The 13018-nt window shown below is 35.6% G+C and overlaps 2 protein-coding genes across 2 annotated transcripts in view; one reads left to right on the top strand and one right to left on the bottom strand.

Moving 5' to 3' along the window:
* LOC145279672 (uncharacterized) overlaps positions 1 to 7026 on the bottom strand; it is a 62741-nt gene extending 55715 nt beyond the window's left edge. The window contains exon 1 of the mRNA XM_080130936.1: positions 5838 to 7026. The gene's annotated coding sequence lies outside the window, so the exon portion shown is untranslated. The remainder of the gene's footprint in view (positions 1 to 5837) is intronic.
* The window catches only part of LOC145280263 (uncharacterized), a 22392-nt gene extending 9855 nt beyond the window's left edge, over positions 1 to 12537 (top strand). Inside the window, exon 2 of the mRNA XM_080132037.1 lies at positions 12431 to 12537. Within this exon, the coding sequence (XP_079988163.1) occupies positions 12431 to 12537 (107 nt within the window). The remainder of the gene's footprint in view (positions 1 to 12430) is intronic.
* The last annotated feature ends 481 nt before the right edge of the window (positions 12538 to 13018 follow it).

Below are 13018 nucleotides of genomic sequence, written 5' to 3'. Positions count from 1 at the left end.
CTAGAAATCAATTGTAAGCGACTGTTGCGATAATGTAAAGTTATTTGCAACAGTTATCGAAAGAACTGGACAGTACTGGAAATCTGTGATAACTTGTCACCCAGATTCTAGGGAATACCACCGGCCAATATCAGCGAATAATCACTGATGATAACCGGTGTAAAACCCCTAGCGAGTAATAATATTAATAATAATGGTAATTGTTGTAATAATAATAATAATAATAATAATAATAATAATAATAATTGTAATAATAATGTGTAAATTAACTATGCACCCCCTAAAATATCGTGTCAGCATTATCTGATACTACACCAAATAGTCGTGAAAGGTCAAGGAGGATAGAAAGACAGAGGAGGAATAGTACTAAGCAGACCTCTACTGACGGTTGGAACCCTGGGGAGGTTTGTTGCCACCTAAATTCCAGTGAAGACCAGCGAGAAATCAATGACAAGTGGCTGTTGCGATAACGCAAATCATTCGCAAAGGGTATCGAAAGAGCTGGAGAGTACTTGAGATTTGGGGAGATTTGTTGTCACCCAGACTCCAAGGGATACCACCGGTTGTTGTCTCTGATGATGACCAGTGTGAGAACTAGTGAACATATTATGATCATTATTATTAAGAAGAAAAAGAAGAATAGGAAGGTCAAAGGTTCGTGTAATAACACACACGCCATAAAGAATTGTAAATGATGCCTCGTTTATACGATTCTTTCGTTCGCCCTACGTACGGGTGTTTTTTTTTTTTAATAAACTACAGACAGATAAAATGAACTGATTACTGACCATTAAAGAATTCTAAACGAACAAATTTTCACATAAAAAAGAAACATCAGTCGTAAACAAAATAAAAAGAGAAAGATAAAGTCTATTAAATTTGTAATTAAGCACGCACACACACACACACACACACACACACACACACACACACACACACACACACTATTATCACAATGCCAGAAAGAAGTAAAAAGAAAAATAGAAGAAAAAGGAAAAGAAAACTAGAGATGCCATCAATTCGAATCGCACCTGCTATATGCTGCAAGTTTTTAATACCATCAACTATTTATTCATATTGTAAATGTTTGCTTTGCCCATGAATGATTTATAGGCGTATAGTTTGTATGATGTGGATAGTCTGCAAACGATAACTTCTATTTTTAACGCATGGATGGAACCATGTCACCTACTACTACTATCCCGGAAGTCAGAGTTGACCTGGGAATTATGACAACTGACGACTAATTACACATTTGCCCAAATTGGAGCTTCACCATCGAAAACAGTTTTTTTTTTCTCTCTCTCTCTCTCACTCTCACTCACACACACACACACACACACACACACACACACACACACACACACACACACACACACGTGTTTATGTTTAACGCAGTCATTTCATTTACATACGTACGGCTGTTCACTCCACAAACACGTATGTAAATTAGATAGCAAAATAATAAGTCTCTTTTACTTCTGGTATCAGAATCATAAGGCTTGGATCAATTCCTAATGATCTTATGAAACAGCTGAACTTCTTGGGAATCAGATACAACATCACCGCATCCCAGAAGTCAGTTCTGCTTGACTCAGCAAACATCCTACGCCAGATGCTTTCAGTTAATTGACTCTTTGACTATCCTTACTAGCTTTGGTGTAAGAACCCACTCCTGAGGGAAAAAAATCCGGTTTAAAACATCACAATACTGTGTAGTTAATGGAATTATAACAACAACAACAATAATAATAATAATAATAATAATAATAATAATAATAATAATAATAATAATAATAATAATAATAATAATGTCAATGGGGGATAGAAGGACCGAGAAGGAAAAGCACTAACCAGACTTCTATTTGATGAGTGCAAAGAATACTGTGGAAAGCTAATTGCCACTCAACTTCCAGTGAAGATCAATGGTCGTTGTCAGTAGGAAATAAATGGTAAGCGACTGTTGCGATAACGCAAAACTATTTGCAAAGAGTATTGAAAGAGATGGACAGTACTAGAAATCTGAGTAGACTTATCGCACAGACTTCAAGGAACACCACCAGTTAATATCAGTGAGTAATCTCGGATGATGACCTTTGTGAGAACTAATGTATAATAATAATAATAATAATAATAATAATAATAATAATAATAATAATAATAATAATAAATTTTTATTTATGCAAGAAGAACGTCTTAAAAGACATCGAACGTTTTCTAGATATTCGAAAATTCATATATTGTAACATCTTTTAAAACAGTCTTCTTGCAAATAATAAAGTTCTTTTTAGATTACCCTCATTATTATATCAAAATAGTCTTCTTGGTTATTCTTATAAAGAACTAAAAGAGACGTATCTTATCACTTAAACAATAATTGTATGTTTTGCTCTCATGTGTTACAATCGAGAAGTATAATGGTTTCATTTTCTGTATTAATAATATTAGTAATGTTTATATATATAGTTTATAGTATATGTTTATAGTATGTTTATATATTTGTATATAAAGGTTCACTCCTAAACTAATTACCCATCATTATGAATTTTGGAACACAACTGCTGGGCTTATTGTTGGTTATATTTAGTTATTATTCTAGTCTATTATTTAGAAAAGGTAATGGAAATTTAGATATTTGTGGAATTTTAACAATGGGTATTACACATCGATTAATGAATATTCCCAAGATATAACTTTCTTTGGGGCAGATTAAAGAGTATTTACAGGAACATAATAGAAACAAAGCCTCAGACTTGAAGATTAAAATATTTCAGATTTGCATTAAAATATAGTCATTCACCAAGTAAGCAAGATTCCCTGAATTTCAATTTCTTTTGAAGATTCCTTAAACTTAAGTCTTACATTTTTTTTTACATTCTCTAAAATCCATATCGTTTAATGGTTTCTGATCAAAATTGGAACAAGGGTTTTAGAATAACGTTTAATATCATGTATTTATTTTAATTTAACAATTTCAGCATTAAAACAACCCCCCAAAATGGGTTGATATGCTGTTAAGCAGGTACCCTAAATGAGTCGTTTCTAATTGTACTTCGGCACTATATGCTCTTCACAAAGGATTGATATGCCGTTAAAAAGAAATAAAAATTGCATTTAGGGTGGCTGCGATGCTACAGAAAAAAGATTAAAAAAAGACGTCAAAAGTCTACGAAACCGAGGTTTGAATTAGTCAGAAAACAAGTGTGAATTGTTTAATGTCTTCCAAGTTGGTTGAGTCAACGTCGACCTAAACTATTAGTACTTCTATCGTCTTATTGATACTAAGACTTGTGTATCATACTGTGTAGTAGTAGTGCAAGTAAGCTGCATAGTGGTGATGGTGGTGGGGTGGGCTGTAGTAGTAAGTTTTGTTACGTATTGTTATTCTGACGTAATGCCTCCCAGCAGGTGATGCTATTCTCACTCACTCAAAACATCATTATGCATACAATCTTAGCGGATTCTCGTTTACCTTATTTCCAAACTATAATTTGGCAAGAATATGCTTTTTCCCCCCGATTCTAACGTAAGAATTATCCGTGATATTACCAATAATGCTATATAATGCAGTAATTTCTTCAACTGTCAAAGTAAAAAAAAAAAAAGAAAAAGAAAAAAGCAACTGTTTTGTTTATTTGGTGTCAGTCTCGTTGTAAACATTCATCCACAATAATAAACGTAGGGTTTGTAAGCTTGAAGCACTTTCGTTCTTTTTTTTCTTTTTTTTAAAGAAAATAAAAATGCTGCTAGATCACACCCATATAAATATGGACAATTGGTAAATAGGTTTCCTTGATATTTCACATCGGCACACACACAAAAAAGTAATCTTGGGTATTTATTAGAATAACCAACGAAACAAAAGGGATGAAAAACAAAAAAAAAAAAAAAAACAAAAAAACAAACAAAAAACAAACAAAAAAAACAAAAAAACAAATAAATGTTACCAAATACAAGCCAAGTTACTTTTTCTACCTTCCTGGATAAGTTTTTAGTTTAACTTATTTTAAAGTATTTTTTTTTATTTAAAAATAAAAGTATAACGAGTTATACTGTCGAGTTATGGAAAAAAATCGTGGTCTCAGAGCCTTCATCGAGCCTCGATAATCGCTCAAAAATCGAAAATTAAACAAACTAGTGGTAGATTAATCATGCTAAAATGTAATGTTCTATCTATGTCTCGACTATTACCCGAAATAAGAACATTTTCTTTTCTTTTGTTCTAACACAAGCTTAAGGCTATTTTTATTTTAAAGTAAAAAAAAAAAAAAAGAAAAAGATACTTTAAAATAAGTTAAACACAAAACCTTATCCACGTAGGTAGACATGTAACTTGCCGTTGGTAACATTTATTTGTTGTGTGTGTGTTTGTGTGTGTACATTTCCCTACGCAATAACTGTCAATTTTTAGTCTACAGACTCGAAATTTGATATACAGGGTACTGAGATTTGGGGAAATTGATGTCATCAGGTTTTGGCCAGAAATTTCGCTGTTAAGAGGTCAAAGTTCAACGATTTGACTTTTGAGAATTCTAGCAAACTCCTCCGACAATTTTGGGTCTAAACACTTGACATTTTAGATATTAGTTCCTTGGACATGGATCTAACTTAATAACTTGATTTGATCCCAAAACAATAAAAATTAAGGGGTCATAATAGGGGTCAAAGTTAAAAATTACCGCTTTTTTTTTTTTTTTTGCTCAGCATACATCTCCAAACGCCCGGGCAACGCCGGGCACCCATTGCTAGTACACAATAAACTCTAGGAATACATTGCATTCTTATAGTTTAAAGGAATAACACTTGATTTGACTTTTGTCTTTGAAGTTTAATTCAAGTTATTTGTTACTTTCTGTCAGTTGTAAGGTTTCCAAATCAGAAATCACCCCTTGAACTTCGGAAGGTCAATGTGATATACAATAGTTAGAAATTTTATATCCATTACTAATAAATTAAAAATATGGCCGGCATATGTTTATATCGTGTCTCTTCGAAAATCGATAATTCTAGATTTTTAGATAATTTTGGCAAAAAATATCGGAGTGATCGTAAACAATTCCATGCTTTACAGGTGACCATTTTTTTTAAAGAAAAAAGTCATTCTATATTTTACAGGACAAACATTTTGTTTAAATCATTATTATTGGCAATAATATATTGATTAAAAGAATACAAAATTTGCTCTTAGGCAGAATACGGATTATCAAGTTAAATTCAATTCTACGGTATCTTTTATTTATTAAAGTGAAAATACGCAATAGCATACCCCCATGTTAAGAATAGGTTTCTAAATAAGGTGCTAATGCACTTACTGATCCGCGCTATTTTTAAAATCGTATTTCAAAGTTTAATTAAAGTTTTATTATGTTTTTTTTTTATTTATTCAATTGTACGGTTAAATTACAGAAACACCCTCCCCTCTCTATGTTAAGAATGGCTTTTTAAATAATAACGTTATTATTTCAGCACGGATCAATAAGTGCATGAGTACCCTAAATAATAACGTAATTATTTCAGCACAGTTCGCATTCTGCATAAGTATCTCCAAATTGTTAAGGCATTAAAAATCTTATCATTCCAGAAAAATATACCCGCCACTAAAAAAAATAAATAAATAAAAAAATAAATAATGTAAAAAAAGGTGTTCAGAGAAAGAAGAGAAAAGTAAATTTAAGGCCAAATATCTAACATTTGAAAGAACAAAGATAAAAATTCACGTAATATGGAATATGGTAAAAGAATACTGAAGAAAACAAAAAATTAGTTGCAATATGTAATTAAATCTTGAAGAGAAAAAATTTGTGGATTAAAAAAAATAAATAAATAAAAATAATTACCTGAATATTAAGATGTGTAAATTATTTCAATGCACTTTTTTAATATCCATTTTTTTTTAACGTTAACAAAAATGACCGTTATTGCTTACTTCTCCCAAGAATGGCCTTTTTTTTTTTTTTTTTTTTTTTTTTTTTTTTAAATTATATAAATTAATAAATATACGATCCGAATTCAGGCGTATTTCAAACTCACGTGTTTCTTGTGTTTTTAAGTTCAATAAATAGCAGAAAAATTGGTTTAGGTAAAAAAAGCCTTTTCGTTCGTCGAAGAACGTATAAATTATTAATTAACATAAAGTTATTATAATTATTTTCCACATGAAATTCAGTATTAAAAAATGGTGCGGATTTGAAGTATATCAGAACGAGTAGTTATTTTATGCAATAATCGAGAAGAATTGTCGGAACCTTGAAACAAGGAGGTAAATATTCCTGCCGAATGATTACGTAGACAACAACGAAGCATAAAAAAATAAATCGAATTTAAATATTTCCAATATAATCGATCACGTGGTTACCTGACGAATGAGATTTGTTAACTTTTTTGTTGTTGTTGCGTTGTTTTCACATTTAATATATTATCCAAACGGTAACACCATTTTCTCTCCCTTTTTTGTTTATTTCATCACCTCGAAACGTACAGGTCGTTGGAACATGCCCATCCATTTGTTGTTGGGAGAGGCACTTGCATTACGACTAGCGCCGCTGTGGTATGTCAGCAGCGTCTGCGTCATCGTTATTAATAAAAATAATTGTAATAAATGTTGTTTTCTTCTCTTCTTGGTGTACTCTCCTTGTCGCTCCTTTTTTTTAAATCCGGGGTTCAAATCCGATTTATAATACAAGTAAAACGAAAAAAAAAACATGCACTCGCACTTGCTACTATCTCATTTACGCGTCTCTGTATACTAGTGAACCTAAGTAAGTTCGATGACTAATAGTTCCTCTCTGCAGTAAGTCGGTACACACGACGGTGGTAAGCGCTTTTCTCTGTTTTTTTTTTTTTCTTTTTACAGTGGAATTATTTTTTTTCTGCTAAAAATCCCACCAGCCGCTAACACCAACCTCCGTTACTGCTATATTAGTGAGGGGGTGAGTCTGAACAGAGAAATGTGCGTGGGTCGTGGCAAGTTGATATAAACGGGAAAGAGGGGGAGATACATACATTATTAGGAAGTGTCTGTGTGCACACGTGCGTGTGTGTGAGGTGGTAGGTGTAGTGGCAGGGGCGGGGCTAAATGACGCGAAATGACATGTTACTCTGATTTTATGTGTGTTACACGCAAAAACTGCATGACGTTTTATACGCGTGCAGTATATAGTTGCATGCGACACGTTCGGCGTATTTTTAAAACGTAGAGAGCTCACCTGACAAACTCGGCACTTGTAATGCTGGAAAATTTCTAAATAAAACCGGTCGTCCACTCTCCCAGGATTTACCCCCTCTCTTTGAGAATGGGCGAGGTTATTGCTAATCGCCTGAGGCACTCCTACCGAGGAATGCCGACCGAGTCGTCTTGGCATTTCTTTTTTTTTTTTTTTTGGCAGAACAGAGAGTACTGACTCTTCAATCCCACTTTCTGACCCTAGTGTCACATCTCGCCGTGGAAGAGAGATAACTGCCTAGGCTGCATCTTCTCTCTGAAAAGGGATTAGGTTATGACTAATGGTCACCTAGTGCGCTGGGTTTTGAAAATGTCATCTGACCTTGTACCTAACTTTCTTCAGAGGAGGTAGACAAATAAAATGACAACTATCTGGGATATTTAGTAAGGTGACTCTATCGAGTAAATGTGGTAAGGTGGTTAATTCTAATGAAACTAGTTAATAGTTGAATAGATAGATGATCATCAACCTTCCAACAAACTCCCCACATTTTTGATGGCCTTGTTTCTAATTTGTTAAAAATGGACGACCACATTGAGTAGGCAAATAAATGGTTCGCAGTGTAATGCCTGTTCCTGCCTGGTCTATTCTGGACCAAGGGTCTGACTCGATGAGTGTCCAACACGTGAATCAGAATTATTGCGCTGTTCAGTTCAAGAAGACACACTTCCCAGGCATTACTTCCCCTTTTGGGAGAGAGGATTCGTTTATCGCCAGTAGCTAAAGAACAAGAGAACAAGATGACGGTACTGTTCCGTTCTAAGAAAGTAACCTCGCGGGCCTTACTCTCTACAGTAGGACTGGTTTATCAACGATCGTCGGATCGCCTCTATCAAGGAATCCTAACCACGGCTAAATTTTACACCTATCCAGAGTTCCTCTTATTTAGGGAAACTTGATTTTGTCCCCACATTAATTGACTTCAAGACCAAGCTTCTTTTCTTTAACAGCTACATAAAACATTCTCAACCACCGATTGTCATGACAAATAACACCCGACTTGAGTGCTCATTGTTCAAACCCCGGAATGAATTGTAACAATTAAATCGAGGACATTGCAAAGGTTACTACAAAGAAAGTGGTCTCTCTCTAACGTGTTAGAAAATTACTCACACCGGGGAGTATCCCATATCGTTACTAAGCCGCAATTCGCCCATGCATGGAGTATTGTTGCCACATCTGGATTTGTGCATCTATCTTTAGTCTCTCACTCACTCTCTCACTCTTAGGGTTAAAAAATCAGTTTAAAATCAAATAGGCCCCGCACTATCGTCCAAGCTCCAACTCGTGTCTCATCGCCACAATGTTGCACCCCTGTGCATGTTTTACAAGTACTTTAATGGAATGTCTATGATGAACTTATAGTATGTGGACCCCCCTGACGTACATACTTCAACTCGACAAACAACAAGACCCTGTTCCTTCACTGTTGAGGTTCATAGATGCCGAAAAGCCTTTTACTCTAATAGTTTCTTCCCTTGGACTGCTAAACTTTGGAATTGCCCCCCCCCTATTTTCTGCTTCCCTGACTGTACTAACCAACTGAAATTTAAATGCAATATGAACAGACATCTCGCTGCTCAACTCCCTACAGTTCCCCGTAAGACACGATTCCAAATAGACGATTCCAAATAGACATTCTTTAATAGGCGCACCCGGTCGATTAGAAATAAATTAACCCCTTCTCGAACGGCGAGAAGGCAAAATCTGGGATGGTGGACCTCCTAGAACTGCACAGGACACAACACTATACAATAGTCAACAGAGAATAAGCAACTTCAACAATGATCTAAACTCTGGCTTTGAAGCCGAAAGAAAAATCCCATCAACTAAATAACATAAATAGAATTTACGATTTATGTATATTTTTAAGAATTTTATGAACATCATGGTTGTTATATCTTATTCGTAACATTTCGAAATTTCCGACTCGTTTCATTATTTAATCCGCAAGGACAGAGTATTCTTATTTTTTTTTTTTTTTTACACAGTGATCACCACTTATCAAGGCCCGGAAGCCACTCAGGGATAAGGGTTATTGCAAGTACATCACGTTAGTGAGGAGATTTTATGAAGTGTTTAATTAGGGGGGCGGTTCATTAGGAATTTGTTAACATTAGACTTGAAGACATCCAAGTTGTAGTCCGGAGGGAAGCAGGCAGACGGAACAGAGTTCCACAGGCGTGCAGTTCTAAGAAAGAAGCTTTGCTCATGAAATCCGCGTTTTGATTTAGGCACAGATATAGAGTGGGGGAAATTTTTCACAGTGGATTCAGCTAGACGGGTGTTTTTCGTGAAAGTTTGGCGAGGGGGGACCAGGGATTGGAGTTCAGACGAGCACCTGCCATGAAAATAACGATAAAACAAGGATAGGCTCGCAACGTCTCTTCTGTGGGAGAGGGGTTGCAGGGTAGAGAAAAGGGCATCCCCCACTAAGCCACGAAGTCTATTTTGTACTCTGTCAAGGCATGATAGGCTGTTTTTGGCAGCTCCTGCCCAGATATGGCAACAGTATTCCATCCTTGGCCGTACTTGGCTTTTATATAGATAGAGAATTGCATCAGTAGTGAGATATCTTCTGGAGCGGTAGAAGGATCCCACCATCTTTCCTGCGACCTTGGCAACAGACTTGATGTACGTGTTCCATTTCAGATCAGGAGTAAAGGTCAAACCCAGAAGCTTGTCAAAACACGGGGCCTCACCCAGACGAGAGCCATCCATCACAATTGATGCCAGCTGGGGATCAGAGCGCCGATGATGTAAGGATAGGAGTTTGGTTTTAGATGCATTAAAGGTAACTAGCCACATCTTCCCCCACTGAACCACGCGCTCGAGATCAGAGGAGAGAGAATCCGAGAGAACTTCGTCATTTACAGCCTTTGATGTGTTGCCGTAGATGGTCGTGTCATCAGCATAGATGTCAACGAATTATTTAAGTATGTGTTTAGGGAGGTCATTGATGTAGATTAGGAAGAGAGTTGGGCCCAGGATTGACCCCTGAGGGACTCCAGCATTTATATTGCAGGCCTCCGATTTTTGTCCATCTACCACTACTCTTATGAGCCTATCGGAGAGAAATGATTTAATGATTGAGAAAACATTTCCAGTTATACCGTAGCTGGAAATCTTGTGAAGTAGACCCTTATGCCATACTTTGTCAAAGGCCTTTGATATGTCAAGAGCAATTGCCCTAGAAAGGAAGCCTTTGTCAAGAGATTCACTAATCCTGTGGGATATAACCGTCAGCACATCTGCGGTAGATCTTGCAGAGCGGAAACCATATTGTGTGTCACTAAGAAGGTTATTCCTGCTGAGGTGGTTGACTATTTCTCTATTTAATATTGATTCCAGTAACTTACTCATAACACAGAGAAGACTTATTGGTCTGTATTGAGAGGGAGATGACTTATCACCTGAATTCTTAAATACAGGGCAAACTGATGAGGTCTTCCAGGGGGTCGGAAAGCACTTCTCCTTAAGGCAGCGCTTAAATAGTTTCGTAAGTATGGGAGCAAGTTCTGGTTGAAGCTTTTTTAACACTATAATTGGGATGCCATCAGGGCCAGTTGCTTTACTGGAATCTAGGTTTTTTATTAGCTTGGCGACCTCATGCACGGATATTTGTATGTTACCTAGCTTGTTCTGTGTTATAGGAGGAAATATGGGGAGTTGATGGCCTTCGTCGCATAGGGTAGAATTAGCTGCAAAGTTCTTTGCAAATAGTTTGGCCTTGTCTGACGCTGACGAGATAACCTCTGGTCCATTGATAATGGTTGGGATAGAACGCACACTTCTGTTCAGGATCCTATTTGTTATTTGCCAAAACTGGTGGGAACCAAGCCGCTGATCAGCTACCTTGGATTTAACAGACTGGGCATATAGCTCTCTAGCATTTTTTATTACTCTTTTACAGTGGTTGCTGGCAGTCCTGAAAGCAGCTTTAGTCTCAGTGCATCTATTACGTTGGTAGTTATGGAAAAAGTGATTTCTGTGCGCGATAGCAGCAGCACATTCTGGGGAGAACCATGGCTGGCTGTTAGGTTTTTGTTGGAATTTTTTAGATGGTATGAATTGGTCTATGCCTACAGTTAACCATTCGGTCAGATCTGATACTATAGAGGACACTTCCTTTTTAAACATGGAGTGCAGAGGTAAATCAGATATGAATGTACGGAAGCTACCGGGGAATGCGTCATTTCAGTCAAATTTATTTTATTTTATTTATTTATCCCTAAAGTTGTCTAAAGATTGGACATTCAGCCTCTCTCTAGAACGTTTGAATTACTCCTTTTCACAGATTGTCCTTTTTTCATAAAAAAATTACTTTAGTTTAAATAATTAACACTTGATTTCATTCCGATTTGAGATTATATCCGCGGATCCTTTTCAAAACGCTATTACCTTTATAGCTGCTATCTGCATTTCGCCACATTGTGGTTTTCCAGAGATTGTTCCCAAGTATTTCTTAAGACTTATTTCACTAGATCAGCTGTTCCCATCCCAGCCGGTGTGATATTTATTTTTTCAGAGACCATGTCGTATGTGAATCATTATTTAGGTTCTGATATTTTGTTATTTTAGTGTGTGTGTTGTTAATATAGTCTGAAGACAACACATGGAACGGTTTACATAAAATGTTGGTTTGTGTGCGTACTTGATTAAATGTACAGACATGATATAAACAAAAATTAATGCAATAGCAAGATAAACCCAAGTTCTCTTGAACTATCGTGGAACATCTTGAACAGGGGTTTCCCAGCATCTGAAGCAGGATAAAGGTGAAGCGTTTTCTTTTTTTTTTTTTTTGAAGAGAAAATATACTTTATTTTTAATTCCAATGTTCATCGCAAATACAGGAGATGCCTTAGTATTGAAAAGACTAAGGCTTTATGTAGGAGAAAAGCGGTTAGAGAGAGAGAGAGAGAGAGAGAGAGAGAGAGAGAGAGAGAGAGTTTCACAAGCATACAGTTCTACCACTAGAATATATGTTCAATTTTTAGTCATGTATCGAAAATAATTAACTTTGCCCCTTTTTGTTCTTTATGATTTTGGCAAAACTAAAACTACATAGAATTAGTAATATTCACCATTGCTTGATTAATTTTTTTTTTTACATTAATGGTAAATGGAATGTAGAATAACGAAAAACGAAAGCATATGTGTGTATCTAACGATGACCATTTGCATTTTACTTCTCTGTTACAAAGTAAGCAACAATATGATTGACAATGTGATTGACAATGTGATTGACATTGTGATTGACAATGTGATTGACAATATAATGCATAATGCGATTGACATTATGATTAACTAATATATATGTGCGTTTTGTCAATGAAAAATACATTGTAAACCGGACATTTTATCGTACCAAAGCAAATGTTGGGCCGGATATAGTACGTAAGTACTATATCCGGCCCAACATTTGCTTTGGTACGATAAATGACTGGCTCGTCCTAATCAAATATCGATTTAGTAGGATAATTGCTTCTTAGATATAATAGAGAGAATCCGAATATATATGTGTGTGTGTATGTGAGTGTGTGCGTGCACGCGCGTGTGTAATTCATACTTTATATTGCTTAAGATAGTATTTACATATAAATAAATAATACAAAATTCTCGTTTAGATAGCTCGATAGTGCAATATAGAGTTATAAAAATTTCTTAAAGACATTACTTTTCAAAGAACAGGCTCTCATATTGTTGCTCATTTTTAAAATGTTTGGCTTTTATCGGTATCGACAGGTATACAACTGTTTTATTCAAATGTTAGCATATATATATATATATAT

The sequence above is a fragment of the Euprymna scolopes genome, chromosome 7 (genome assembly GCF_053919585.1).
Source record: "Euprymna scolopes isolate OS-2025 chromosome 7, ASM5391958v1, whole genome shotgun sequence".
Lineage (NCBI taxonomy): Eukaryota > Metazoa > Mollusca > Cephalopoda > Sepiida > Sepiolidae > Euprymna > Euprymna scolopes.
The sequence above is the reverse complement of the archived record's forward strand: the minus strand, read 5'-3'. Positions and strand labels throughout refer to the sequence as shown.